This window comes from Hypanus sabinus, chromosome X1 (genome assembly GCF_030144855.1).
Source record: "Hypanus sabinus isolate sHypSab1 chromosome X1, sHypSab1.hap1, whole genome shotgun sequence".
NCBI lineage: Eukaryota > Metazoa > Chordata > Chondrichthyes > Myliobatiformes > Dasyatidae > Hypanus > Hypanus sabinus.
The window spans coordinates 46210843-46238721 of NC_082738.1; the positions used below are offsets into that span (position 1 = coordinate 46210843).

At 37.7% G+C, this 27879-nt stretch overlaps 1 protein-coding gene across 2 annotated transcripts in view; it reads left to right on the plus strand.

Annotated features, from left to right (window-relative positions):
* The window catches only part of haus7 (HAUS augmin-like complex, subunit 7), a 57271-nt gene extending 31222 nt beyond the window's left edge, over positions 1-26049 (plus strand). The window contains exons 6-10 of one of the 2 annotated variants that reach the window (XM_059956538.1): positions 5398-5547; positions 14852-14954; positions 16355-16561; positions 19863-19974; positions 22572-26049. In XM_059956538.1, the coding sequence (XP_059812521.1) occupies positions 5398-5547; positions 14852-14954; positions 16355-16561; positions 19863-19974; positions 22572-22639 (640 nt within the window). In that variant the 3' untranslated portion in view covers positions 22640-26049. Of the gene's footprint in view, positions 1-5397; positions 5548-14851; positions 14955-16354; positions 16562-19800; positions 19975-22571 lie in introns of those variants that run through there. The other variant, XM_059956539.1, reaches the window with a different exon arrangement.
* Positions 26050-27879: the final 1830 nt, after the last annotated feature.

Consider the following 27879-nt stretch of genomic DNA (forward strand, 5'->3'; position numbering starts at 1 on the left):
GGATCAGAAGTAATTTCATGATGTGCAAATGAAATTGAGGGGTCTATAAAAATAGACACACCTCTAATTTTGGCGGTACAATTCGAGTGAAATTGTTGACCCTCCCAGAACCTAAAAAAACGTTGATTATCCTCACTCCTAATATGGGTCTCCTGTGCAAAAATAATATTAGCGTTCAATCTTTGGAATACTTTAAATAATTTTTTACGTTTAATCGGATGATTTAAACCATTAGTATTCCAAGAGATAAAGTTAATAGATTTATCCATCATGCCAATATTAGTTGTGTGTATCATAAAAGGTTAAAAAGACACATAACCCATAATTCAGGAAGAAGGAAAATTGATTCAGGAGCAACATGACACTTCAACAGTATTAATAATTTAAAGACGGCCCATAAACTAAAAGCAAAAAAATAAAAAGCAAAAGCGTGAAAAAAGATCCCTACCCCCTCCCCCCACCCCTCGAAAGAAAGTCAAGCAGCAGGCGCATAATCTAACACTAACATTACCCCCATTTCAAGATGGCAGCTCCATAAAAAGATTAAAAAAAACTATATAACACCCAGATTTAAATATAGGGTTGCAAAGAAAAAATATATATCAGTCAGAATGAAAAAAATATAATAAAACAAACAATCATTAATAAAAAAAAGTATAAACATTAAAATTTGAAAGTGTAATATACCTTTAAAAAAAATTCCATGTTCAAATACAAAAAAGATGACGTTTCAAAAGCAAAGACTTATGGGAAGAAGAAACGACATTTTGAAAAAGCCATATTACAAAATATAGATATAAGTTCGGCAATCTATTAAAAAAGTTTAATAAAAAAAAGTTATAAAAATAGGATTAAAAAAAGGATTTAATAGACACTACAATATATAAAAAAAAAAGACCAAAAAATCCAAAACATTCATCCCATTTCTAAGTACAGGCAAACAAATAAATGCTTACAAAAAGCAAAGTCTTATGGGAAGAAGAAACGACATCTTGAAAAAAAAGTAAATCATTATTACAAAATATAAACGTGTATATCCGAAACAGAAAAAAGAGTAAAAAAAAAGATATTATAAAAATTAAAAGAGCATCTATAAACAATGATGACAGTAAAAAAAAAGAAACCAGACCCGTAGATCAGGATAAGAAGTTATAACCCAGCTTCATAGGTTAAAACTTAAAATAAAATGGCATCCTCTCTCTGAAAAATCTTCAACATAACACATAGTTCAAGTTGCACTAGAAGATCGATATTCTTCAACAAATTTCTTCGCTTTTTCCGGAGTGTTAAAAAATTGCTGACTGTTGTCGTTCAACGTAATTCTAAGATTCGCTGGATACATTAAAGCTTGTTTAAGTCCAATCGAATGAATCTCTGCCATCACTGGTTTAAAAGCGATTCTCGCTCTCATTACTTCGAATGAATAATCTTCAACAATTCGAAATGTGTTGCTATTGTGAGAAATCATACCTTTTTTACGAGCTAATCGAATTAAAAGCTCTTTCTCCCGAGGATAATGAAGGCGAACAATCACTGCTCGTGGTTTACCAGTCACAGCCGAAAATCTCGCAACTCTGTGAGCGCGGTCGATAACAGGTTTAGTATGCAAACCTTCATCACCGAAAATTTCCCACAATAATTTAGAGAAAAATTCAGTTAAATCACCGGACTCAGCTTTTTCGGGAAATCCGATGATACGCAAATTCTGTCTGCGAGATCGGTTTTCGAGATCAGTAATTTTAAACTTATACTGATCTATAGTTTTAGCAGTCGACTCTATCTTCTTCTCCAGCGCTTCGATTGTACGTGCTTTTTCACAAATTGATTTTTCAAGAGTCGTGATCTTATCTTCATGCCGCTGAATATCTGATGCCTGCGATTGAAGCTTAGTTTCAAGCGATCTAACAACTGCTTCAAATTCAGATATTTTCGTGGTAAGCTTATTTTCCAAACTTGCCAGTTTACTTTCCAATTTACCTTCTAACCTGCCTTCCAAACCCGCAAGTTTAGCATCCAGAAGATTAGAAATTATGTCGATGGGTAAAGGATCCTTAGACGATTTCTTGCTTGTAGCCATTTTAAGTTTGACAAGATTAGATCAAATATTGTTTTAGGAAAAAAAAAGTTAATCAGAAGTAGCAACTCATATGATTAAGTTCGAAAAGATTTGATTAAAGGGTGATTATAGTTGAAAAAATGAAGAGCGCCTAAAAGGCAGATGTTTACGTCGCCATCTTGAAACTCCACCGAATTAGAATCCTCCCACTGTATTTCATTGGTTTTCTCAAACTATGTTATGTTTAAATTTAGAAAAAATTAGAAGTGGTGTATTTGATACTTCAATTAAATTTGAAAAGATATGGAGACCATTTATTTAATATTTTCATATGATGTAATATGACCCTGTTTCAAGCCTATTTGATTTTCCAGTTTTAATTTTATATATGTTGAGAGGACCGGAGTTGATGACACTGATGATTTTGTATTCTTGTGAGATATTATAAACAGCCTTTTTTTTCTTTTTCCAGTTTTTCTTTCTCTTTTTTGTTTTTTTTTTGTTAGCTATTAGATTATTAGTTTAGTTTTTTCTTTGCATAATAATATTTTTTTTCTTTTTCTTTTTTCTGTTTTTTTATTATATATTATGATATACCCAGATTTACCTTGTTTATCTATATATTGTATCGTTCATGATTTGGGAATACTCATTTATACTGTAATCATTGCTTATGTATTCTTTCATGTGCAGTGGAAATATGTATGTTTGTAATCCCATTATCTATATATCAATTGTATTTTGTTGATATTAATAACAATAATAAAAAGATTGAAAAAGAATTTAATGCATTTTCCTGAAGGAGCAAAGTAGATTACTTACTTAAAGCAATACATGGGTATCCAATCTCTTCAATCTCTCCAGTCTTCAAACTATAGATTCTTATTTCTTCTTGCCTGTATGTGTGCAGTTCTTGAACTACAACCTTGCTTCATATGTTGAAAAAATTTAATCATTGGGCCTTGGCCACTATTGCACAGCAAGTACAGTGATCTCTGTTGCCCAAAATGCTAAAGGCATTGCTGTTTGACGCTTAACGAATAAAATGTCAGAAAGTAAAATTTTAAAATAGGGACTGAATTACATCCCCATTCTTGTCCAGTTAATTTGTCCTTGAACTTAACGCATACTGAAATTGCTGTTGGTTTTAACACTGATGAGTCAGGCACAGGAAAATTCCCATATTCTGATGAGGATTAATATGTTATAAATGCATACCCTCGAGCTGCTTAATGTATGTAAAACTGTAAAACCATTTTGGAAGTACCTGAAACAACTGCTATTTGTGACAGTAATTTTAGAACTTCTTTTTCTGCGATAATGCTCTGGCGTTTAACAAAGCAAAAGAATGTGAAATAAAAATGTATGAGTATTGCAGTAATGTTTAGCTGCAGTCTTAATAAAACCTGAAAATGATTATGTGAGAGTTTGTGCTATATTTGCTGGAACTATAAAATAAATCCGATGGCTCCTTCAGAATTGTAATTCATTTAGTAGATTGAATAGCTGGAAGAAGTACTGTTGAGAGCAATTTGAGAAAAGTTAGATACAGTGGCATGCAAAGATTTGGGCACCCCTGGTCAAAATTTCTGTTACTGTGAATAGCTAAGCGATTAAAAGATGTCCTGATTTCCAAAAGGCATAAAGTTAAAGATGACACATTCCTTTAATATTTTAGGCAAGATTACTTTTTTACTTCCATCTTTTACAGTTTCAAAATAACAAAAATGGAAAAGGGCCCAAAGCAAAAGTTTCAGCACCCTGCATGGTCAGTACTTAGTAACACCCCCTTTGGCAAGTATCACAGCTTGTAAATGCTTTCTGTAGCCAGCTAAGAGTCTTTCAATTCTTGTTTGGGGGATTTTCGCCTATTCTTCTTTGCAAAAGGCTTCTAGTTCTGTGAGACTCTTGGGTCGCCTTGCATGCACTGCTCTTTTGAGGTCCATCCACAGATTTTTGATGATGACACAGTCGGGGAACTGTGAGGGCCATGGCAAAACCTTCAGCTTGAGCCTCTTGAGGTATTCCATTGTGGATTTTGTGGTGTGATTAGGATCATTATCCTGTTGTAGAAGCCATCCTCTTTTCATCTTCAGCTTTTTTACAGACGATGTGATGTTTGCTTCCAGAATTTGCCAGTATTTAATTGAATTCATTCTTCCCTCTACCAGTGAAATGTTCCCCGTGCTGCAACACAAGCCCAAAGCATGATCCCCCGTGCTTAACAGTTGGAGAGGTGTTCTTTTCATGAAATTCTGCATCCTTTTTTTCCCTCCAAATATACCTTCGCTCACAGCGGCCAAGAAGTTCTATTTTAACTTCATCAGTCCACAGGACTTGTTTCCAAACTGCATCAGGCTTGTTTAGATGTTCCTTTGCAAACTTCTGACGCTGAATTTTGTGGTGAGGACGCAGGAAAGGTTTTCTTCTGATGACTTTTCCATGAAGATCATATTTGTGCAGGTGTCGCTGCACAGTTGAAAAGTGCACCACCACTCCAGAGTCTGCTAAATCTTCCTGAAGGTGTTTTGCAGTCAAACGGGGGTTTTGATTTGCCTTTCTAGCAATCCTATGAGCAGTTCTGTCGGAAAGTTTTCTTGGTCTTCCAGACTTCAACTTGACCTCCACCGTTCCTGTTAACTGCCATTTCTTAATTACATTACCAACTGAGGAAACGGCTATTTGAAATCACTTTGCTATCTTCTTATAGCCGCCGCCTTTGTGGGCATCATTTATTTTAATTTTCAGAGTGCTAGGCAGCTGCTTAGAGGAGCCCATGGCTGCTGATTGTTGAGACAAGGTTTGAGGAGTCAGGGTATTTCTAAAGCTTTGAAATTTGCATCACCTGGCCTTTCCTAATGATGACTGTGAACAAGTCATAGCCCTAACAAGTTAATTAAGGCCTGAGACCTTGGTAAAAGCTATCTGAGAGCTCAAATCTCTTGGGGTGCCCAAACTTTTGCATGGTGCTCCTTTTTTTTTCACTCTAAAATTGTACAAAACAAGAATAATACACTAATCTTGCTTAAAGTGTTGAAAAGAATGTTTCATCTTTAACTTTATGACTTTTGGAGATCAGTGCAACTCCTACTCAACTATTCACAGTAACCGAAATTCTGACCGGGGTGCCCAAACTTTTGCATAACACTGTATATCCGCAAGAAGTGTATCCGATATGTAAATTAACCTCTTGCTGACATGATTTCTCCAGTTATGCAGTTCTTAACATTCAACCATTGAAACTTTAATGTTGAGAGTGTTCACTAGATCCAGAATCAGTAAATAAATATTTACTTTGAAGTTTGAAATATGGTAATCAACTTTTATTTCTTTTTATTAAGGTGTATTAAAAAATCAAATGACCAGCTGCTATATGATGTTCTGAGTGATCGTCAACTTTGCTTGCCAGAAAATTTGAAATGTAATCTCTCCCTTGATGCACATAGACTCCTTAAGAAAGCTGAAGCCAGCTTTGATTCACGAGGAAAAATGTAAGTGATCCTTTATTAAAATTCTGCTTTGACAACCCGAATCATCTCTAAGAAATTATGGCCTGACATTTTTCTGTCTATAAAATGAAATCCCAATTTTAAAAAAAGTTCCACTGTACACCATCATATTGTTGTTAAATCCCTATGACTCCATATTTGGTTTATAAGAGCCCCACTCTCATGAAGATTATAAGCACAGTGATCTCTGTTCCACACACACTATATATAGGACTGTACAGTACAGGAACAGGCACTTGGGTCTATAACGTCCAGACTGAACATAATGGCAAACTAAACCAAATCACTTATGGTTGCTCGTGATCCATATCCCTCCAACCCTGCACATTCATGTGCCTATCTAAAAGTGTCTGAAGTGCCACTTTTGAATTTACTTCCACCACTACCTCTGTACCTGTTCCAAACACCTGCCACTCCCTCTGTGAAAACAAAAAACAACATCCTTCCCTGCACATCTCCTTTAGATTTTTGCCGTCACCTTAAACTTGTAAAATTAGTCAGCTCGATCATGAGTACTTTGTATTATCCAAGACATCATCAAAAAGCGGTGCCTTAGGAAGGCTCCGTAGTGTCCAAGATACCTTCAAGGAGCGGTGCCTTAAGAAGACTATGTCCATCGTTAAGGATCTCCACCACCGAGGACATGTCCTCTTCACATTTGTTACCATCAGGAAAGAGATACAGAAGTCTGAGGGACACACTCTCTGATTCAGGAACAACTACTTCCCTTTGCCGTCCGATTTCTAAATGGTCATTGAAACCATGAACACTACCTCACTTTTTTATGCACTACTTATTTTTAACTTGACTATTTAATAGATATATATATACTTACTGTAATTCAGTTATTTTCTCTATATTTATCATGTATTTCATTGTACTGCTGCCATAAAGTTAACACATTTCACGATGTATGCCGGTGATAATAAATCTGATTTTGATTCTGAAATGATATCCTGTAGTATTTAATATTTCTACCCTGGGAAAATGATTCTGACTGTCTACCCTATCTGTGCCCCATAACTGAAAAAATTTCTGTCAGCTTTCTCCTCAGCATCTGGTGCTCTAGAGAGAACAACCCAAGTTTGTCTAACCTCCCCTGGTAGCTCATACCCTCTAATCCAGGCGGCATCCTGGTAAACCTCTTCTGTATCCTTTGCAAAGCCTCCACATTTTTCCTGTAATGTGGTGACTGGAACTGTATCAAGTGGAGTAGTATCCGGTAGCCTTGAATATCTACCTGTTTGGCACCACCAAAGTCCTGAGGTTGCTGGATTATCAGTTTTACTGTATATCAATTACATTTGGAAATAGTTACTGTTCCAGATTACAGATGTAACACAGCTAGTATATTAATATAGTTATCCCATGGCACAAGTAATTTTGCATGTTGTTGTTGTTCAGTCGTTAAGTGGAGTCAGACTCTTCATGACCTCATGGACTCCTGCACGCCAAACCTAAGATCCCCCAAGGTCATACGTATTGAGTAATATTATCTATCCATCGTTGTTCTCTCCTTCTTTTACCTTCTGTTTTACTTAACATGAGAGTCTTCTCCAAGGAATCCTCTCTTCTCATGATGTGACCAAAATATTTGAGCTTTTGTCTCATAATCAAGCCTCCTAGTAAGCTGTCTGGCTGTATTTCTTTAAGTATTGACTTGTTGGATCTTCTTGCTGTCCAAAAAACTCAATGGTTTCCCCCAGCATCCAAGTTCAAAGGCGTCAATTCTTTTGTATTCAGACTTGCTAATAGTCCAACTCTTACAGCCATATGTCGCAACTGGAAATACCACAGACTTGTCTGTATGGATCTTCGTAGACAATATTATGTCTCTGCTTTTCAGTATTTTATCTAAGTTTGCCATTGCTGCCCTCCCCAGAAGTAAGTGCAGTTTAATTTTGTGGCTGCAGTTACCGTCTATAGAAATCATTGAACCAAGGAAGACACAATCCGTCACTGCTTCCACTTTCTTTCCATTTATTGCCACGGAGTTAATAGGGCTGGTCGACATAATCTTGGTTTTCTTAACATTGAGCAACAAGCCAGCTTTTGCACTTTCTTCTTTCATTTTGATCAGAAGCTTCCTCAGAACCTCCTCGCTTTCAGCCATTAGTGTAGTATAATCTGCATATCTGAAGTTGTTAATATTTTGTCTGGCAATTTTGATTCCAAGATTTGAGCCCTCTAGACCAGCATTCCTCATGATGTCTTCATCATATAGATTAAATAAGTAGGGTGACAGTATGCAGCTTTGTCATACTCCTTTCCCAATCTTGAACCAGTTTGTTCCATGTTCAATTCGAACTGTTGTTTCTTGATCTTCATAGAAGTTTCTCATAAGGCAGATCAGATGTCCAGGTATCCCAAATTCTTTAAGGATTTGCCATAGTTTATTATGGTCCACACTGTCGAAGGCTTTAGAGTAGTCAATAAAACACAGAGAAATACTTTTCTGGAATTCCCTTGATTTCTCCATTATCCAGTGTAGGTTAGCAGTTTGGTCTTTATTGTCTCTGCCTCTTCTAAAACCAGCTTATACATCTGGGATTTCTTGTTCCATATATTGCTGGAGTACATGTTGTTAAAATAAAGCTCGAAATGTACATGTCCTCTGGTATTAGACATTTCAATCCTGGGAGAAAATTACTGGCTGTCTACACTGTCTTTGCCTCGCATCATCTGATACAACTTTGATCAAATCTCCCCTCAGCCTCTGCTATTCCAGAGAAAACAACTCAAGTTTATCCAACCCCTGCTAATAGCACATGTCCTCTAATCCAGGCAGCAAATCTCTTCTGGTAAATCTCTTCTGCACCAAAGCCTCAACATCTTTCCTATAATGGAGCAACCAGAAATGAATTTGCTGACTTTCAAACTCAGTTCCTTGACTAATAAAGGCAGCCATTCATTTGCCTTCTTGATCACCTTATCTGTCCTGCGCCCTCCACAAAAGTGCAATTACAAAGAAAGCACGGCAGCACTTCCACTTTGTTAGAAGTTTGCCAGTACTTGGCATGATGTCTAAAACTTTGACAAACTTCTATGGGTGTGTTGTGGAGAGTATATTGACTGGTTACCTCGCAGCCTGGTTATGGAAACAGCAATGTACTTGAATGGAAAATCCTACAAAATGTAGTGGATATGGCCCAGTCTATCATGGATAAAGCCCTTCCCTCCATGGGGCATTGTTGCAAGAAAATAACATCCAGCATTAGGGAACCCCACCACCCAGGGTATGCTCCCTTTTCACTGCTGCCATCAGGAAGAAGATACAGGATCTTCAGGAATCATACCACCAGGTTCAGGAACAGTTATTACCCCTCAACCATCAGGTTCTTGAACCAGAGGGGATAACTTCACTCTTACTTCATTTGCCCCATCATTGAACTGTTCCCACAACCTATGGACTCACTTTCAAAGATTCTTCAACTCATGTTCTAAATATTTATTGCTATTTATTTATTGTTATTATTTTGTTTTTTTTTCTTTTGTACTTGCACAGCTGTTGTCCTTTGCACATTGGCTGTCCGCCCTTTTGGGTGTGGTTTTTCATTATTTCTATTATGGTGGTTGGATTTATTGAGTATGCCCGTAAGAAAACAATTCTTAAGGTTGTATATGGTGACATGTATGTATTTCGATAATAAATTTACTTTGAACTTTGAACCTGTGAAGCCACTTTCAGGGAGGTATGGACTCCAAGATCCCTTTGCACATCAATACTGTTATTGGTCTCATTACATTTGGTCTCCCGAAGTGCCACAATTCACATTTGATTGGGTTAAATTCCATCTACCATTTCTCTGCCCATATCTGCAAGTGATCTATATCCTGCTATATCCTTTGGCATTCTTCTAAGCTGTCCACAATACAGTCAATCTTTGCATCACCTGAAAATTTACAGACCCCTCCATCTGCTTTTTCATACAGTTTATTTACATTTATTACAACAGCAGAGGTCACAATATGGATCCCTGCAAAACACCACTAGTCAAGTACCTCCACCCATTTTAACTCCCACCTGTTTTCTACGCACAATCCAGTTCTGACTCCAAACAGCCAATTCACCATGGATCCCATATGTCGTAATCTTCTGGATTAGCCTCCCATGAGGGATCTTGTCAAATGCCTTAATAAAATCCACGTAGACAACATCCACAGCTCTGCCTTCATTAATCACCCTCGTCACCTCATCAAATAACTCAAATCAAGTTCGTTCGACACAAATTGCCTGGCTGAAAGCCATGTTAACTATCCCTAATTAGGCTATGGTTTTATAAATGGTCAAATCCTATCCCTAAAAATTCTCTCCAGTAATTCCCTACCACTGATTGAGACTCACCAGTCTGTAGTTTCCAGGATTACTCCTATTTCCCTTGAATAATGGAACAACATTAGCTACTCTCCAGTCCTCCAGGACCTTGCCTGTGGCTAGAAAGGACATGAAGATGTTGGTTAAGGCCCCAGCAATCACATCTTTGCTTCTCTCAATAACTTGGGATAGATCCTGTCAGGCCCTGGGAATTTATCCTCCTTAATGCTCTTTAGTGTTCTATGTTTTAAATTGGTTTAATTCTAGCTATCTAGGCTTTGTAGGAGTATAAATTTAGTTTGTATAAGCTTTCTCAGAGGATGTTTTAAATAATTCTGCTCTTAAATAACTTTGGATCCATTCCTTACCAGTATCTTCCAGTCAAAGCTAAGATGGCTCAGTTTTGGGTTTGATTAGCTGTACATTCTCCATCCTTGGCAGTCTTGTTTTCTTCATTGTTAATCTCGACAATGTAACCTGCAGCATGTTGCCTGTTTCTTCAGATGAAAGCAAATTTGTTTAGCTTTGGTTGCAACTTATTAACATTTTGCACTAACCTTGCTAACTTTCCATTTGGGGAGAGCGTTCTGTAAAGCTCTCTCTAAGCGTAATTCCACAATCCATCCACTTCAAAATCCACCTGTGATTATGCATTTGTTGCTACTATTGCTAAAGATCTACTTTTTCTTTTGCATGTGGAGTGCTTTGAATGCTTTGTTTGTTTGAACATGTATGCTTTTGTTGTAACTGACTATTCATTGCTGGTAACCCAATTAATAGGAAACTCTAATTAAGCTTCTGCCGTGCAGAAGAGATGATATCCCACTGCAACTGTATTTAAACAAATTCAAAATGCTCCATTTTCTGTGATAGACATAATCGTATTTAACATGTTGACTTGAAGTCAAATTTACTTTGACTTTGAAAGCAATTCTCATTTGCGCTTGAGTACAGTGCCTATAAAAAGTATTCACTCCCCTTGTAAGTTTTCATGTTTTATTGTTTTACAACATTGAATCACAGTGGATTTAATTTGTCTTTTTTAACACTGATCAACAGAAAAAGACCCTTTGGTGTCAAAATGAAAACAGATCTCTACAAAGTGATCAGAGTGGTCAGCTATGTGTGGAGCCGAGGGAGATGGGAGAGATTTTGAACAATTTCTTCTCTTCGATATTCACTAAGGAGAAGGATATTGAATTGTGTAAGGTGTGGGAAACAAGTAAGGAAGTTATGGAACCTATGACAATTAAAGAGGTGGAAGTACTGGCGCTTTTAAGAAATTTAAAAGTGGATAAATCTCCGGGTCCTGACAGGATATTCCCCAGGACCTTGAGGGAAGTTTGTGTAGAGATAGCAGGAGCTCTGACGGAGATCTTTAAGATGTCATTAGAAACGGGGATTGTGCTGGAGGATTGGCGTATTGCTCATGTGGTTCCATTGCTTAAAAAGGGTTCTAGAAGTAAGCCTAGCAATTATAGACCTGTCAGTTTGACATCAGTGGTGGGTAAATTAATGGAAAGTATTCTTAGAGAGAATATTAATAATTATCTGGATAGACAGGATCTGATTATGAGTAGCCAGCATGGATTTGTGCGTGGAAGGTCACGTTTGACAAACCTTATTGAATTTTTTGAAGAAGTTACGAGGAATGTTGACGAGGGTAAGGTAGTGGATGTAGTCTATATGGACTTCAGCAAAGCCTTTGACAAAGTTCCACATGGAAGATTAGTTAAGGTTCAGTTGTTAAGTATTAATGCTGGAGTAATAAAATGGATTCAACAGTGGCTAGATGGGAGATGCCAGAGAGCAGTGGTGGATAATTGTTTATCGGGATGGAGGCCGGTGACTAGCGGGGTGCCTCAGGGATCTGTTTTGGGCCCAATGTTGTTTGTAATATACATAAATGATCTGGATGATGGGGTGGTAAATTGGATTAGTAAGTATGCCGATGATACTAAGGTAGGAGGTGTTGTGGATAATGAGGTGGGTTTTCAAAGCGTGCAGGGAGATTTATGCCGGTTAGAAGAATGGGCTGAACGTTGGCAGATGGAGTTTAATGCTGAGAAGTGTGAGGTTCTACATTTTGGCAGGAATAATCCAAATAGAACATACAGGGTAAATGGTAGGGCATTGAGGAATGCAGAGGAACAGAGAGATCTAGGAATAACAGTGCATAGTTCCCTGAAGGTGGTGTCTCATGTAGATAGGGTGGTGAAGAAGGCTTTTGGAACGCTGGCCTTTATAAATCAAAGCATTGAGTACAGAAGTTGGGATGTAATGTTAAAATTGTACAAGGCATTGGTAAGGCCAAATTTAGAATATTGTGTGCAGTTCTGGTCACCGAATTATAGGAAAGATATCAATAAATTAGAGAGAGTGCAGAGACGATTTACTAGGATGTTACCTGGGTTTCAGCACTTAAGTTACAGAGAAAGGTTGAACGAGTTAGGTCTCTATTCATTGGAGCGTAGAAGGTTGAGGGGGGACTTGATTGAGGTGTTTAAAATTTTGAGAGGGATAGATAGAGTTGACGTGAATAGGCTGTTTCCATTGAGAGTAGGGGAGATTCAAACGCGAGGACATGATTTGAGAGTTAGGGGGCAGAAGTTTAAGGGAAACACGAGGGGGTATTTCTTTACTCAGAGAGTGATAGCTGTGTGGAATGAGCTTCCTGTAGAAGTAGTAGAGGCCAGTTCAGTTGTGTCATTTAAGGTAAAATTGGATAGGTATATGGACAGGAAAGGAGTGGAGGGTTATGGGCTGAGTGCGGGTAGGTGGGACTAGGTGAGATTAAGAGTTCGGCACGGACTAGGAGGACCGAGATGGCCTGTTTCCGTGCTGTGATTGTTATATGGTTATGTTATATGGTTATAAATTAAATACAAATGTAAAGCACAATAAAATTGATTACATAAGTATTCACCCCCTTCAAGTCAGTATTTAGTAGAGGCACCTTTCAGAACAATTACAGCCTTGAGTCTGTGTGGATAGGTCTCAATCAGCCTTGCACATCTGGACACTGCAGATTTTCTCCATTCTTCTTTACAAAACTGCTCATATTCCATTAGAATCATGAGTGAACAGCCCTTTTCAAGTCCAACCACAAATTCTCAATTGCATTGATGTCTGGACTTTGACTTGGCCAATCCAGGACATTAACGTGTAGTTTTTAAGCCATTCCTGTGTAGCTTTGGCTTTATGCTTGGGATTTTTTCTTGCTTGTAAACAACTCTTCTCCCATGTTGCAGTTTTCTTGCAGACTGCATCAGGTTTTCCTCCAGGATTTCCCCTGTATTTTTGCTACATTCATTTTACCCTCTACCTTCACAAGCCTTCCAGGGCCTGCTTCAGTGAAGCATCCCCACAGCGTGATGCAGCCACCACTGTGCTTCACGACAGGGAAGGTGTGCTTTTGATGATGTGCAGTGTTTGGCTTACGCCAAATATAGCGTTTAGTGTGATGGCCAAAATGCTCAATTTTGGTTTCATCAGACCATAGAACCTTCTTCCAACTGACTTGAGAGTCTCCCACATGCCTTCTGGCAAACTCTAGCTAAGAGTTCATGTGAGTTTTTTTCATCAGTGGCTTCTCTTTGCCACTCTCCCATAAAGCTGTGACCGGTGAAGCACCCAGGCAATAGTTGTTGTATGTGCAGTCTCTCCCATCTCAGCCACTGAAGCTTGTAGCTCCTCCAGAGTTGTCACAGGTCTCTTGTTGGCCTCACTCACTAATCCCCTTCATGCACGGTCACTCAGTTTTTGAGGATGGCCTGCTCTAGGTAGATTTTACAGCTGTGCTATATTCTTTCCATTTCTTGATGATTGACTTAACTGTACTTCAAGGGATATTCAGTGACTTGGAAATTTTCTTAAATCCATCTCCTGACTTGTGCTTTTCAATAACCTTTTTGGGGAGTTGCTTAGAGTGTTCTTTTGTCTTCATGGTCTAGTTTTTGCCAGGATACTGACTTCCAGATACAGGTGTATTTTTAATACAATCAATTGAAACACCTTTCATGGTGTTTCAACATGGTGATCTCCATTTAACTAAGTATGTGACTTCTGAAACCAATTGGCTGCAGCAGTGATAATTTGGTGTGTCATATTAAAGGGCGTGAATACTTTTGCAATCAATTATTTTGTGTTTTGATTTGTAATTAATTTAGATCTGTTTTCACTTTGACATTAAAGAATCTTTTTCTGTTGATCAATGTCAAAAAAATTAAATCTACTTTAATTCAATGTTGCAAAAGAATAAAACATGAAAACTTCAAAAGGGGTTGAATACTTTCTATAAGCACTGTAATTACAACATGTGGCATTCTGGTTTCTTGTAATCATGTGATGTGCAGCAAATGAAATTCTTTTTGCATTCTTGGGTAATTTTTTTTACTTGTGGGGTAGGTGGTTATTAGAAGGCAATAGCTGGATCGGACAGTTAATCTCCAATTAATGTGGAATTTGTAACCTTATTGCATAAGACAAAAATGGTTTTATGCAGTACCCTCCATGTCCTTGGGACCTTCCAAGTGTTTCATAGTCAATTATGTTCAAAATTACTATACAGTTGGTAATTGTAGGCCAATGTACTTATGACAGAATTTCAGAAAAAGTCATTAAATGTTTTAGCATTTTTCACCCACTTGAGGGAGCTGCTGCATCTTAAATTTTATCCGAAAGGTGGTCCCTCTGACTATGGCACTCGCTCAGTGAAGCAATGAAATTTTACGAGTTGAATGATACCTTCTTTGACTAAGACTCATGTTAGTGATCTTCTGATTCTGTAATTAGTGTTGCTACTGAAACAAGGCTCATTCTCAGTGGCTATATTCTATTTCTTCATCATTGAGGTAATTACATTCAAGGCATCATCTCAAAAGATGTGTGATTTGTTAAATTAAGTTATGAAATGATTTAGTATTGAGTGCAATTTTTTTTACCTTGTTTAAATAATAAAAAAAATTTCAGGAAATCCTCGCCACCTTCTTTTGAATCGCTGGAGAAATTGTTGACAAAGCTTTCAGAGGAATTAAAAGAAACAAATGGACAACTTGAAGAGATGAAGAAAACAGTAAGTTCTATGATGCATTTTATAACAAGCTGATCTTGTTGACTTACCTTACCTTTGTCAGTTCTCACAAAGAAAGAAGCATTTATTGAGTTGATCAGTGACAACTGATTTGAATCTTTTAAACTTATTCTTTTGTTCATGGGATTTGTTGTTGCTGGAAAAGCCAGCAGTTATTGTCCATGTCTAATTCCCCATAAAACAATGGCTTACTACTAATTTTTCAAAGGGCATTTAAGAGTCAACTATATTAATGTGTCTGGTGTCATGTCTGGGGCAAACCAGGTTAGGACAGCAGATCTCCTTTCCTGAACAGTGTCAGTGAATTTTAGATTTTTGTTTTCCACAACAGTCCAATAGTTTCATGGTCACTTACTGATGACAGCTTTTCTAGATTTTACTTACTTGAATTTCTTTCTTTCTTTTTCAATCTTTTTATTGAGTTTCATATATAAAAAAAAACATAACATAATATTGAATAGGTTATAAGTGCAATAGACTTGAAATTACATTAATAATAAGATAACAATATCCTATTGAAATATCAACAAAAAAATAGTACATTAATCAATCAAGCCTATAATAATTATATATGAAACTTGAATTTAAGTTCTCTACTTGGCATGATGGGTGTTGAAGTCGCATCTATGAATCTGCTGTAAAGGCCTCTAGAAACCACTCCAGTAATTTAACCACTATTCTATTGTACACAAGTGTAACCAGCATGGATGCTTGTCTGTGTGCTGAATCCAGAAGCAGCACTAAGCAGCACTGGGGTGCCGGGGAGGGGGGGGGGGGGTGAGGCTGTGGTAATACTTTCAATTGTGGTGAATGTAAAGAAAAAGTCTCAGAGCTCCTGAATTCAGGTGGTAGCAGATAATCAGATTTTTGAGAGTGGGGTTGAAGATGCCTTTACAAATTAGAGGAGGAAAATGAGAGTTACATTTTGTGGATAGATGGGTATATGGAAACATTTCCATGAGTTTCATCGCAAAGCTGAATGATGTTTATTCTAGGAAATTGGAATATCTTTGGTTACCAACAATAGTAGCTAGCATTCCTCAGTTATACATAAATATTGATTATTAGCTGTTTCCCCCAAAAACTTCAAGATTATTAGCCATCTTGTGTCAATCAAATGAAATCTTATAATTGTTAGCTCTTAATTGGCATCGCATTGATTGGAAAGTGGTTCTGACTTTCTAAGCTAATTTTAAATGAGATTCTTACAATCCACCTATTGAAATATTTATCTAACCATTTTCAGAAAGATACAATCTCGTGCTTCGTGGTTGTAGCACACTGCCACTCAATAGTCAATATCTTTGTACTCTGATTAGTATGGAATTGCCTTAATAATGCATTAATTTAAACATTTGTATTATTTATTTTATTTTGTATAGGTTGCTGTTAATGGATCCATTGAAAGTAATGATACCATCATCCAAACCTTGAAGCTCACACTTTCAGACTTTCATCAGCTGATGACTGTGTTTTCTGTGGCATATGATCATGTACTTGGTGTAAACTGTAATAAAGCCTCACCTCAGCTCTGCAACTATGGACCACTATCTAAAACTGTACATAACCTGCTAACAGATTGTACCAATGTAAGTTTATCACTTGAAAATGATTTCTTTTAAGTACAGAGATATTGTTACTTTTATATCTTTGTTCTCTGTTTATTGTCTTTATAGTGGTAAAATCAATACCCTATCAGTCAGCATTCCCCAAAGTGAAGAGAGTCTGTGTTTGAGAGCTGAAAGATAATTTCTGATACCAATGATAGAATGTTTGACTCAAGGGAGAGCACTTAGATAAGTGGTACCCAAAATGGGTGCTATTGCCCTTGAAGATGGTGAGAGTTTCCAAGGGGACGATAAAGATGAAGGGGACAGTGGAAGATGCTCGGTAGCAATGGGGACAGCTGAGAGATTACAGGATTAATTTAAGAAATTAATTACTTATTATAAGCATTTGATCCTCAGCGCTGCATAGTTGATTCCAATGATCAAGTGATCATCTCTTGCTAACCCACTATTCTCTTGGGCTGACTTTACTCAAAGTGCATTATAATCATTGAAAAGCAGTGTGACACTTCTGTATTTGGCATATCATGAGAAATCTGGACTGAAACATTGTGTTATTCTGGAACTGGCATTGACTACTGTTGTACAGTGTTAACTAGTACGATTCCCATGCTCCCATACAGTCTGTTTTGTTGTTTTGAAAGAAGTTGGACAACTGCATTGAAACTGTATTCCACTAAATATGATATCGGAAAGGCAATAAGCAACATCTTGATCTTTTTCCAAAGTGCAGGGTAGTGGTTAGAGATTTCTTTCTGCAACCAAAAGTCTTGATATGATTTTTTTAACCTCAACTTCAGCTCAAAGTCATTTTGTAGTGAGATCAGTTCTTCCTCCATCCTTCCTGTTAATTCCTCATTACAAGTGTTCAGGAATGGATTTTACCCAATCTGGAATTTGGATCGAGAAAAGAGCCTGAAATCTCTGACAAGCCTTTTATGCAGCTCACCCAGAAACTTGAAGATCATTGTTTGGTTTTCTTTCTTTCTCTTCCAACTCAGAGAGGCTTGGAAATTGGAAAAGGTTGCAAGGCCAAATGTGCATATAAATAGGGTTAACTTGGACAGGAATGCGGAGTCAACTGATTTGACTTTGATAAGATTCACATTATTTCCTTGAAATTGAAGATTGATTTCATCTTCATGAATAATTCTGACAAATAAACAATTAGTCTAACATTCTTGTCTAATAACCTAATATTCTTGAGTTGATTACTGAATGAATCATTTGAGTCTCAAAGGATTTTATCACAGTTTAAGAGAGAGCATAGAAGTGTCTCAGGCGGTTTCCTTTTAAGAGCCATCTGACTTCTGTATGCACCAGCAAGCATCTGAGCTGTTCATCATTCTCAATACAAAGCTCTCAAAATAGTTGAGAATTGAGAGCATGGAATTTTATTTTATTTACTGCTGATATAACAGTATTTAATGATATTTGTAGTCAATCATTCAGGTATTTTTATGACAAAATATTATCTGAATTACACAGAAAATGGTATGTATGTTAGGTGCAGCTTGTTTTAAGAAAGTAATAACCCCACAGTGGTGTTCTGTCATTGATAATGCCCAAGCAAGAACGTTGGTGAGCAGAATGTCCTTCTCTTTGAAAAGTTGATCAACAACCTGAAATACTGACTCACCTTTTGTAGCTGTTTCTAGTCCCCTTGCAAATAACAGCTTTTGAACCATACTTTCATCTTTTATGAAGCGAATGTAACCAAGAAGCAAAGATTCATTACCTGGCAAAGTTGACTTAAGCTTTCATGTACCTATCCAGGAGTCTCTTAGGAAAGACCCTATCATATCTGCCTCCACCACTGTCGCCGGCAACCTATGCCATGCACTCACCACTCTCTGCGTAAAACAACTTACCCCTGACATCTCCTCTGTACCTGCTTCCAAGTACCTTAAATCTGTGCCCTTTATGCTAGCCATTTCAGCCCTGGTAAAAACTCATCGCTGAATTTCTGGTTGCCTCACTACAGGAAGGATGTGGAAACCATAGAAAGGGTGCAGAGGAGATTTACAAGGATGTTGCCTGGATTGGGGAGCATGCCTTATGAGAACAGGTTGAGTGAACTTGGCCTTTTCTCCTTGGAGCGACAGAAGATGAGAGGTGACCTGATAGAGGTGTATAAGATGATGAGAGGCATTGATCGTATGGATAGGCAGAGGCTTTTTCCCAGGGCTGAAGTGGCTGCCACAAGAGGTGCTTGGGAGTAGGTGAGTAGGTGCAGAGGAGATGTCAGCGGTAAGTTTTTTACGCAAGAGTGATGAGTGCATGGAATGGGCTGCCGGCAATGGTGGTGGAGGCGGATACAATAGGGTCTTTTAAGAGACTCTTGGATAGGTACATGGAGCTTAGAAAAATAGAGGGCTATGGGTAACCCTAGGTAATTTCTAAGGTAAGGACATGTTCGGCACAACTTTGTGGGCCGAAGAGCCTGTATTGTGCTGTAGGTTTTCTGTGTTTCTGTGAGTTGGATGCTGTTGGTTGCTTCATGCTGCTATAAATCCATATTTTAGATGCGCCACACTATACTACCTACACATCTTTTTTGTTTGATCTGCTTCTGCCATTTTCATTGTAGATTAAGACTGCAGTCAATTACCTAATGTTTAAGTCCAACCTCAGGCACTGCAATCAATAAAGGGGAAAGTTATGACATCATCATTGCTCAGGTAAAAGGTGACTCTCTGCTTGACGGTATAGAAAGTGGGGCAGCATTATCTTGATTAGGACATGGACTAGAGAAATGCAGTCAAAACCATTCAAAAGGACAGATTCTGAACTTTACCCCATTGAATGCTATCCCCTAAATCACAGGAATTCTCACTGTGTGACTAGAGTATGTGAATCAGAATAGCCAATTGTAGTGAACAGCAATAATGCACAGGCCAGGCCTGCAAATAATACAATTTTTTCAGTCCAGATTTCTCATGATATGCCGAATACAAAAGTGTCACTTTACTTTTCAACAACTATGATGCACTTCAAACGAAGTCTAAGAGAACAAGAGATGAAGTGATTGCGTACTTGCTGTAATCAATTATGAGGCACTGAGGATCAAATGCTTATAATAAGTATTTAATTCCTTAAATTAATCCTGTAATCCCTCAACTGCCCCCCTTGCTACTGAGTGCCCTCCCATACTACCACCTTTATCCTTAAACTTGCACTGCCTCCAGGGGGTGATATTGCCCACTTTGGAAACGACTGGTATACAGTGACTATTATTCCCTTTGATGATTATGATACAGAATTTAGTGACTGGACAGTGTCTGAAGTCAACATTGCTGATAATCTACAACTCTTTATGAAGGAGCTTGCTGGCTTGGCAGAGATAAATGTCACGTGCACAAAGTTGGAGGAGATTGTAAACGGACTACAGAAAGATGCCATAACGTGGGATAGTGGTGAAATTGCTACACTACGTGAGTAACAGGAATATTTTGACTAACTTTGTGTGAATTTCTATTGTATGATAGATATTTGTTTACTGATATGGAAAAATATTTTAGCTATTGTTTTTAAAATATATAAAATATAAATTCTTTCCAGTAACTTGCTGGTATTAAATCTAGGGAAAAAAAATTACAGTATTTGGGGAACAAAGTTTTACAATATTGTATAAGTGTGCTTTTAATTCTTATCTGTGTTTTGGCCATGCATTTTCTCCACTACGAACCTAGATTTTATTTTACTTTAATGTTCATTATAAATTAATTCAAGATCAGAACGACAACAGGGATTTTTTTAAATTCTGATTTTATGTGGAAATATGGTTCTTCTTTCATGTTGTTCCATTAAACCAATTCCCCAGAATATCTCCTCTGAGACCAAATGCAACTACTGATCGAAAGATCTTGGGGTTGGTAAGGGACATGTGATATGCTGTTGGTTTGCTGTATGTAGCATCAGTTTTTCTCAATGTAGTGGAAAATCATGAGGTACTTTATGAAACAGATAAGCAGAGAAATTTTAAATGTTGACAGATTGGGAAATGTTGATGTTTAAAAGGGCATAGAAGTCAGTGAAAACTTAACATGCCAGAAGATAAGTTGTATGTTGACGTTTCTTAAAGGATTTGTGTAAATGTTTTCAGCCGTTTTCTGGAGTCTTGATGAACCTGCACTTGGAATATTGATTCCCTTGCTATAGAGGGAGGCCAACAAACATTCAGTAGACTGAGATAAAGGGTGTGCTGTGTGAGAGGAGACTGGGTAGACTGAGCCAGTATTCTCAGGAATATAGAATAATGAGAGGTGGACTCACTGAAGCTTACAAAATTCCTTCAGGTGTCAAAAGCTGTATGCAGAAAGATTGAGAAGTCTAGAACCAGGGATCAAAGTAGTTTATTGTCATATGAACAAGTATATGTATGCACAGTGCATTGAAGAACTTAGTTGCAGCAGCATCACAGACACAGCATCATATAAGCAGCCTTCACACAAAAAAAAAATAGGAGGTAGGCCATTTAGTGACCCATAATTGGAATCCTAAAGCCATGCCTATGGATTCCGATGAGAACTTTTTTTCCCTCCCACACTGAAGTTAGTGATTTTTCTATTAGTATTCTCTATCCTCCTGATGTGTGAAAGTTCAGCCACTGAATTATTTGAAAATGGATATTGTTGATAGTTTCCTGATTATTAAAGGAACCAAGAGATGTGGCGATAGTACAGAAAAATGGCACTGAAGTTAATGATAATGAATGTTGGAACAGGCTCAAGGGGCCTGATGGCTGCCTGTTTCCTATGTTCCATGCAGAAATGATTGTTCTCCTAAAACAATGTGAATGGCCTGGCTAAGATGTGAGTCATCAATCATAAGGTAAAGTTTGTGGATTAAGAGGCAGTATTGGCAAAGCTAGGTAGGATGATGCGTTTTGCTTTGGGAAATCACTTAGTAGCTGACCTACGCAGGATACGTCTGATTTAAGTTCACAATCTACTATAGGTGACATTCATTGCAGGATATGACAATTATATGAGCGATGATGGGAGTGACGTGTCTCAAGCTTATTGGTGATAAAAGGTTTTTCCTTAACTTAGGATACTCTGTTGTCTCCCTAATGCAGGGGTTTCTAACCTGGGGTCCACAGACCCCTCAGCTAATGGTAAGCTCCATGGCATTTAAAAAGAAAGGCTGGGAACACTTGCCTTGATGTGAAACTCTGCTACTGTTGAATAGTTTGTTGAGCCTGTTTGCTGGTAGTATTTGATGAGCTATAATGAATTCTCAGAAGGGGCTGACTTAGTATTTTTTATCTTTTAGAGAGCAAATTGGCTAGATTTTGAGTTCCATCTGCCTAAGGTATATCTTGGGATGGAATACCAGATTACAGTCCCCACAAAGTTATAGTTAATTTTCATAGCTAGCTGTGAAGTTTCCAATTTATTCATTGTCTATGTAAAGGTGCCCTGCAGAATACCTGTAGAAGGGAGTATTTTGCACTATTATGTACAGGCAGAACAATATTCTCCTAATTATCTTTTAAAAAGGGTTGCTTTCTGAATCAAATACATTGATAAATATGTATTTGTGGTGTAGTTTTGAAACTTTTATTGTTGAGGTAATTTTATTCTACATCTGAACTTTAGTAATTTGATAGACATAACCAATAAGTGCTGGAAATATTTTTTCCAAAAATGCAATTCCTCTCCCAAGTATGACCATCATCAATTGAATTATCAAAGGTTGCCTTATCTGAGTTAGTGACTTTTAGTTGCAGTATGTTTGTATTTTATTGAACTCATAATTTGCATCCACTAAACTATCTCACTCCTTTTTTTTATTTTTCTCCACCACCACTGGTTTAAGAAATTAATTGGCAAGAACAATTAGATATGAACATAAGATTTATTGGAGTTAACCCCAGAACATGTAGAACAAACAACAGCACTTTCTAAATAATTTGAGACAAATAGAATGGCTAGTTTCATGGCAAAATTTCTGAATACTGAATATACTGTATGTGAATTTTATGCAGTGATGTTGCTTTTAAAATTTGATACTTTTTTTCTTTCAGCAATACGAGTGAAAGGGATGAAGAGGAAATATGCAGGTTTTCTGGAAGCTTTTCAGAGCCATGCCTAATTAAGTTGTACTTCTGTAGAATAGTCTTGCCGAGCTCTCTCACTTATTTTTTGAAAATAAAAATGCTTTTTTATGAAAAATATTTCAGATTTTAAAGCTTTCTAAAAAAATTTGTATTGTGCAGTAATTAGCAATAATTATTAAAAATTTTTTTACTAAGTTAAAATTATCTCATGTTTCATTAGCTGGGGGTAGCATTGTGCTTAAACATTTTCAACATTAGTAGTCTTGTGATTTTATTTGTTTAATGGTTAATGTTGTACATGTCCTAATTGAGAAATTGCTGAAAAAGTGCTTTCTATTTCACTTTTACTGAGAACATCCTGTTTGAAATGTGCAAAAGTGTTAATAGTTGATGTTCTTTATATTCAGCACAGTATCTTAGCTGCCAGCTGTGTGTCATGTTCAGTTCTCTAGGCTTGGGACAGGAGATTGTGGGTATCAGTCCTATCACAGATTTGCATTTTATAAGCTATCTTAAGCTGACATTGCAATTTAGTTCCCAGAAAGGATTACTTAGTGGCTGTTCCATCTTCTTGATAAGATTTAAAAACTGAGGCCCTGTCCAATTCATCTGAATTCAAAACATCCCACACCATTATTTCAAAGAACAGTACACACGGTTATGTAGAGCATGCCCATCCACTGTCCTTTCATCAACATCGCTACAACAGATTTATCTGATCATAATAAGTTTATGGAGCTTTGCATGGGCAAATTTGCAATTGCATTTCCGATACAGTGCTCATAAAAAGTATTCACCCCCCTCTCCTCTTGGAGGTTTTCATGTTTTATTGATTTACAACATTGAATCACAGTGGGTTTAATTTGGCTTTTTTTGGCACTGATCAACAGAAAAAGACTGTTGTGTCAAAGTGAAAACAGATCTCTACAAAGTGACCTAAATTAATTACAAATGTAAAACTCAAAATAATTGATTGCTTAAGTATTCACCCCTCCCCCTTTAATATGACACACCAAATCATTACTGCTGCAGCCAGTTGGTTTAGAAGTCACATAATTAGTTAAATGGAGATCTATTTTGGGAGACTTGTGTGCAGTCAAGGTGTTTCAACTGATTGTAGTAAAAATACACCTGTATCTGGAAGGTCTGACTGCTGGTGAGTCAGTATCCTGGCAAAAACTACACCACGATGACAAAAGAACACTCCAGGCAACTCTAAAAAGCACAAGTAAGGAGACGGATACAGGAAAATTTCCAACTCTCTGAATATCCATTGGAGTACAGTTAAGTCAATCATCAAGAAATGGAAAGAATATAGTACAGCTGTAAATCTGCCTAAAGCAAGCCGTCCTCAAAAACTGAGTGACTGTGCAAGAAGGGATCTAGTGAGGGAGGGCACCAAGAGACCTATGCCAACTCTGGAGGAGCTACAAGCTTCAGTGGCTGAGATGGGAGAGACTGCACATAAAAAAACTGTTGCCCGGGTGCTTCACCAGTTGCAGCTTCATGGGAGAGTGGCAAAGAGAAAGTCACTGTTTGGGGAAAAAAAAACACATGAAATCTCAGCTGGAGTTTGCAAGAAGGTATGTGGGAAACTCTAAAGTCAGCTGGAAGAAGGTTCTATGGTCTGATGAAACTAAAATTGAACTTTTAACTACCAACCAAACACTGCATATCATCAAAAACACACCATCCTGTATCTAGCTGTGGGAATGCTTCACTGCAGCAGGCCCTGGAAAGCTTGTGAAGGTAGATGGTAAAATGAACATTGAGGGTAAAAGGACATTGGACCCATGAACACTACCTCACTTAATATATATTATTTCTGTTTTTTGCATGATTTTTAATCTATTCAATATATACTGAAATTGATCATTTATTTATTTTCTTCTATATTATCTATTGCATTGAACTGCTCCTGCTAAATTAACAATTTTAACGACACATGCCAGTGATTATGATTCTGAAATAAATGCAGCAAATTACAGGGAAATCCTGGAGGAAAACCTGATGAAGTCAGCAAGAAAACTGACTTAGGAGGAGAGTTGTTTTCCAGTAAGATGATGACCCCAAGCATAAAGCCAAAGCTACACAGGAATGGCTTAAAAGCAACAAAGTTAATGTCGGGGAGTGGCCAAGTCAGAGTCCAGACCTCAATCCAATTGAGAACTTGTGGCTGAACTTGAAAAGGGGCTGTTCACACACAATCCCCAGGCAATCTGGCAAAGCTTGAGCAGTTTTGTAAAGAAGAATGGGGAAAAATTGAGTGTCCAGATGTGCAAAGCTGATAGAGACCTATCCACTCAGACTCAAGGCTGTAATTGCTGCCAAAGGTGCATCTCCTAAATACTGACGTGAAGGGGGTGAGTACTTATGCAATCAATAATTTTGTGTTTTATATTTGTAATTAATTTAGATCACTTTGAAGAGATCTGTTTTCACTTTGCCACAAAAGTCTTTTCAGTGTCAAAAAAGCCAAATTAAATCCACTGTTATTCAATGTTGTAAAACAATAAAACATGAAAACTTTCAAGGGGGATGAATACTTTTTATAGGTATTGTATCACAGGAGTGAACACATTTAAAAGCATAATTAATATTTTGGGAATGATGTTAAAATGTTTAATACTATCTGAATTTGAGTCTCCTTGCATACCTCACAGTTTTAATTATTTTCCCTGTAATATTGAGCAATAGATAAAAGATTTATTTAGAATCCCTGTGTAAAATGTTCATACTGATTACATGAAAACATGATTGAATATACATTATTTAGAGTAACAATGCAAAATGCTGAAGGAGCTCAGCAGATCAGGTGGCATCTATGGCAAGGAATAAAGATTCAAAGTTTCGGGCTGAGACCCTTCATCAGGATTGTATCAGAGCCACTGGATAGTAATCATCAAACCACATTACCTTAGTATTCTTTGGTACAGGATAAGTGATGGTCTTAACAGGTGGCAACCAACGTTTGGGATAGGGAAAGGGTTAAAGGTGCCTGAATACTCCCAACAGTTTATCAACACGGGATCTAAGAACACAGCCAGGGCTTCAGCAAGGCCAGTAGTTTTCTGCAAGTTCACTTTTTGGTAAGCTCAACTGTCATCTGTGACAGGTGAATCAGAGGGTGTTTAGACAGATGACATAATTTCTCTGTCTACCTATATATACAAAACTGTATAGGATGCATTGATCTCATTGGGTTGATGTCAGCAGTACTGCATGTCTTCATTTTGTAGCCCGTTTAGCATGCAAACCTTCCACAATCAATGGCTAATCTGGGACTCTAGCTTGGTATGGTATGAACTCATGCCATCCCTGTTGTCTTTGAGCAGGTTGTATCTAGATTTCATACACTGGTTCGAATCACCAGATTGAATGTCTTAGACCTGGATTTCAGTAGGGAGTGGACCTCTGGGGTTGTTTAAAGTTCCAATAAAAATACCATATTACATATATTTTTCTACATTTTTAAGTTCATGATCTACGAAGTCCTTTAATATTCCAATTGTAAGTTTCCATCTACCCATACAATCTGCTTTCAATAAAAATAATGGCACATTCCTCAAAGTTTTGCATAATATGAATGGCAGATGACCAAGTCTTTAGTGCCAATCAGTTAATTACTGCTTTCTGAAGGGTGTTGATCAATATCATTGACTCCACTAGTTTGCTACTGCTGAAAAAAAATGAAAGAATTGTATAGGTTCCTTTAGTGTAACAGATTTATTTGCTCTGTCATGTCCAAACTGCTGGAAGAAAAGTTATCAGCCTAATATGATTTCTGTCTCAGCAACTGTAATGTTGAATTCTTGAAATAGTTCTGAAATGTAGGTAACTGCAACCCCAGCCTTCAAAGTACAATTTGTAAATAACATTCTCATATACATTGGTCTGGATGAACCAAGATTGGTAGCAAGTCATTTACTGAAACACGAGAGAATTGGTCTTGCACTTGACATTCATGAAACAACTTGTCGCTGTGCGTCACCCGCTGACTACAAAGAATCATAATGAGATGCAGGATATATGGATTGCTTGTCATGAGGGCAGACATAAAAGACCATAGACCATAAGACATATGAGCAGAATTAGGCTATTTGACCCATTCAATCATGGCTGATCCTTTTCTCCCCCTCCTCAGTCCCATTCCCCAGCCTTCTCCCTGTAACCTTTGACACCATGTGCAATCAAGAGCCTATCAAGCTCTGCTTTAAATACGCCCAACAGCCTGGCCTCCACAGCTGCCTGTGGTAATAAATTCCACAAGTTCACCACTCTCTGGCTAAAGAAGTTTCTCTACATCTCTGTTTAAATTGGATGCCCATCTATCCTGAGGCTGTACCCTCTTGTCCTAGACTCCCCGACCATGGGAAACATCCTTTCCACATCTAGTCTGTCTAGGCCTTTCAACATTCAAAATGTTTCTATGAGGTCCCCCCTCATTCTTCTAAACTCCAAGAGTACAGTCCAAGAGCGGTCAAACATTCCTCATATGTTAACCCTCTTATTCCCGGAATCATTCCAGTGAATCTTCTCTGAACCCTCTCCAACGTCAGCACATCCTTTCTTAAATAAGGAGCCCAAAACTGCACACAGTATTCCAAGTGAGGTCTTACCAGCGCCTTATAGAGCCTCAACATCACATCCCTCCTCCTATACTCTATTCCTCTAGAAATGAATGCCAACATTGCATTTGCCTTCTTCACCACCAACTCAGCCTGGAGGTTAACCTTAAGGGTATCCTGCACGAGGACTCCCAAGTCCCGTTACATCTCAGAATTTTGAATTCTCTCCCCATTTAAATAATAGTCTGGTGGTTTATTTCTTCTACCAAAGTGCATGACCGTACACTTTCCAACATTGTAATTAATTTTCCACTTCTTTGCCCATTCCCCCAATCTATCCAAGGCTCTTTGCAGACTCTCTATTTCCTCCGCACTACCAGCCCCTCCACCTATCTTTGTATCATCAGCAAACTTAGCCACAAAGCCATCTATTCCATAATCCAAATCGTTGATATACAACGTAAGAAGAAGCGGCTCCAACATGGACCCCTGTGGAACACCACTGGTAACTGGCAGCCAACCAGAATGGGATCCCTTTATTCCCACTCTCTTGTTTCCTGACAATCAACCAACGCTCTATCCACGTAAGTAACTTTCCCGTAATTCCATGGGCTCTTATCCTGTTTAGTAGCCTCATGTGCGGCACCTTGTCAAAGGCCTTATGAAAATCCAAATACGCAACATCCACTGCATCTCCCCTGTGTAGC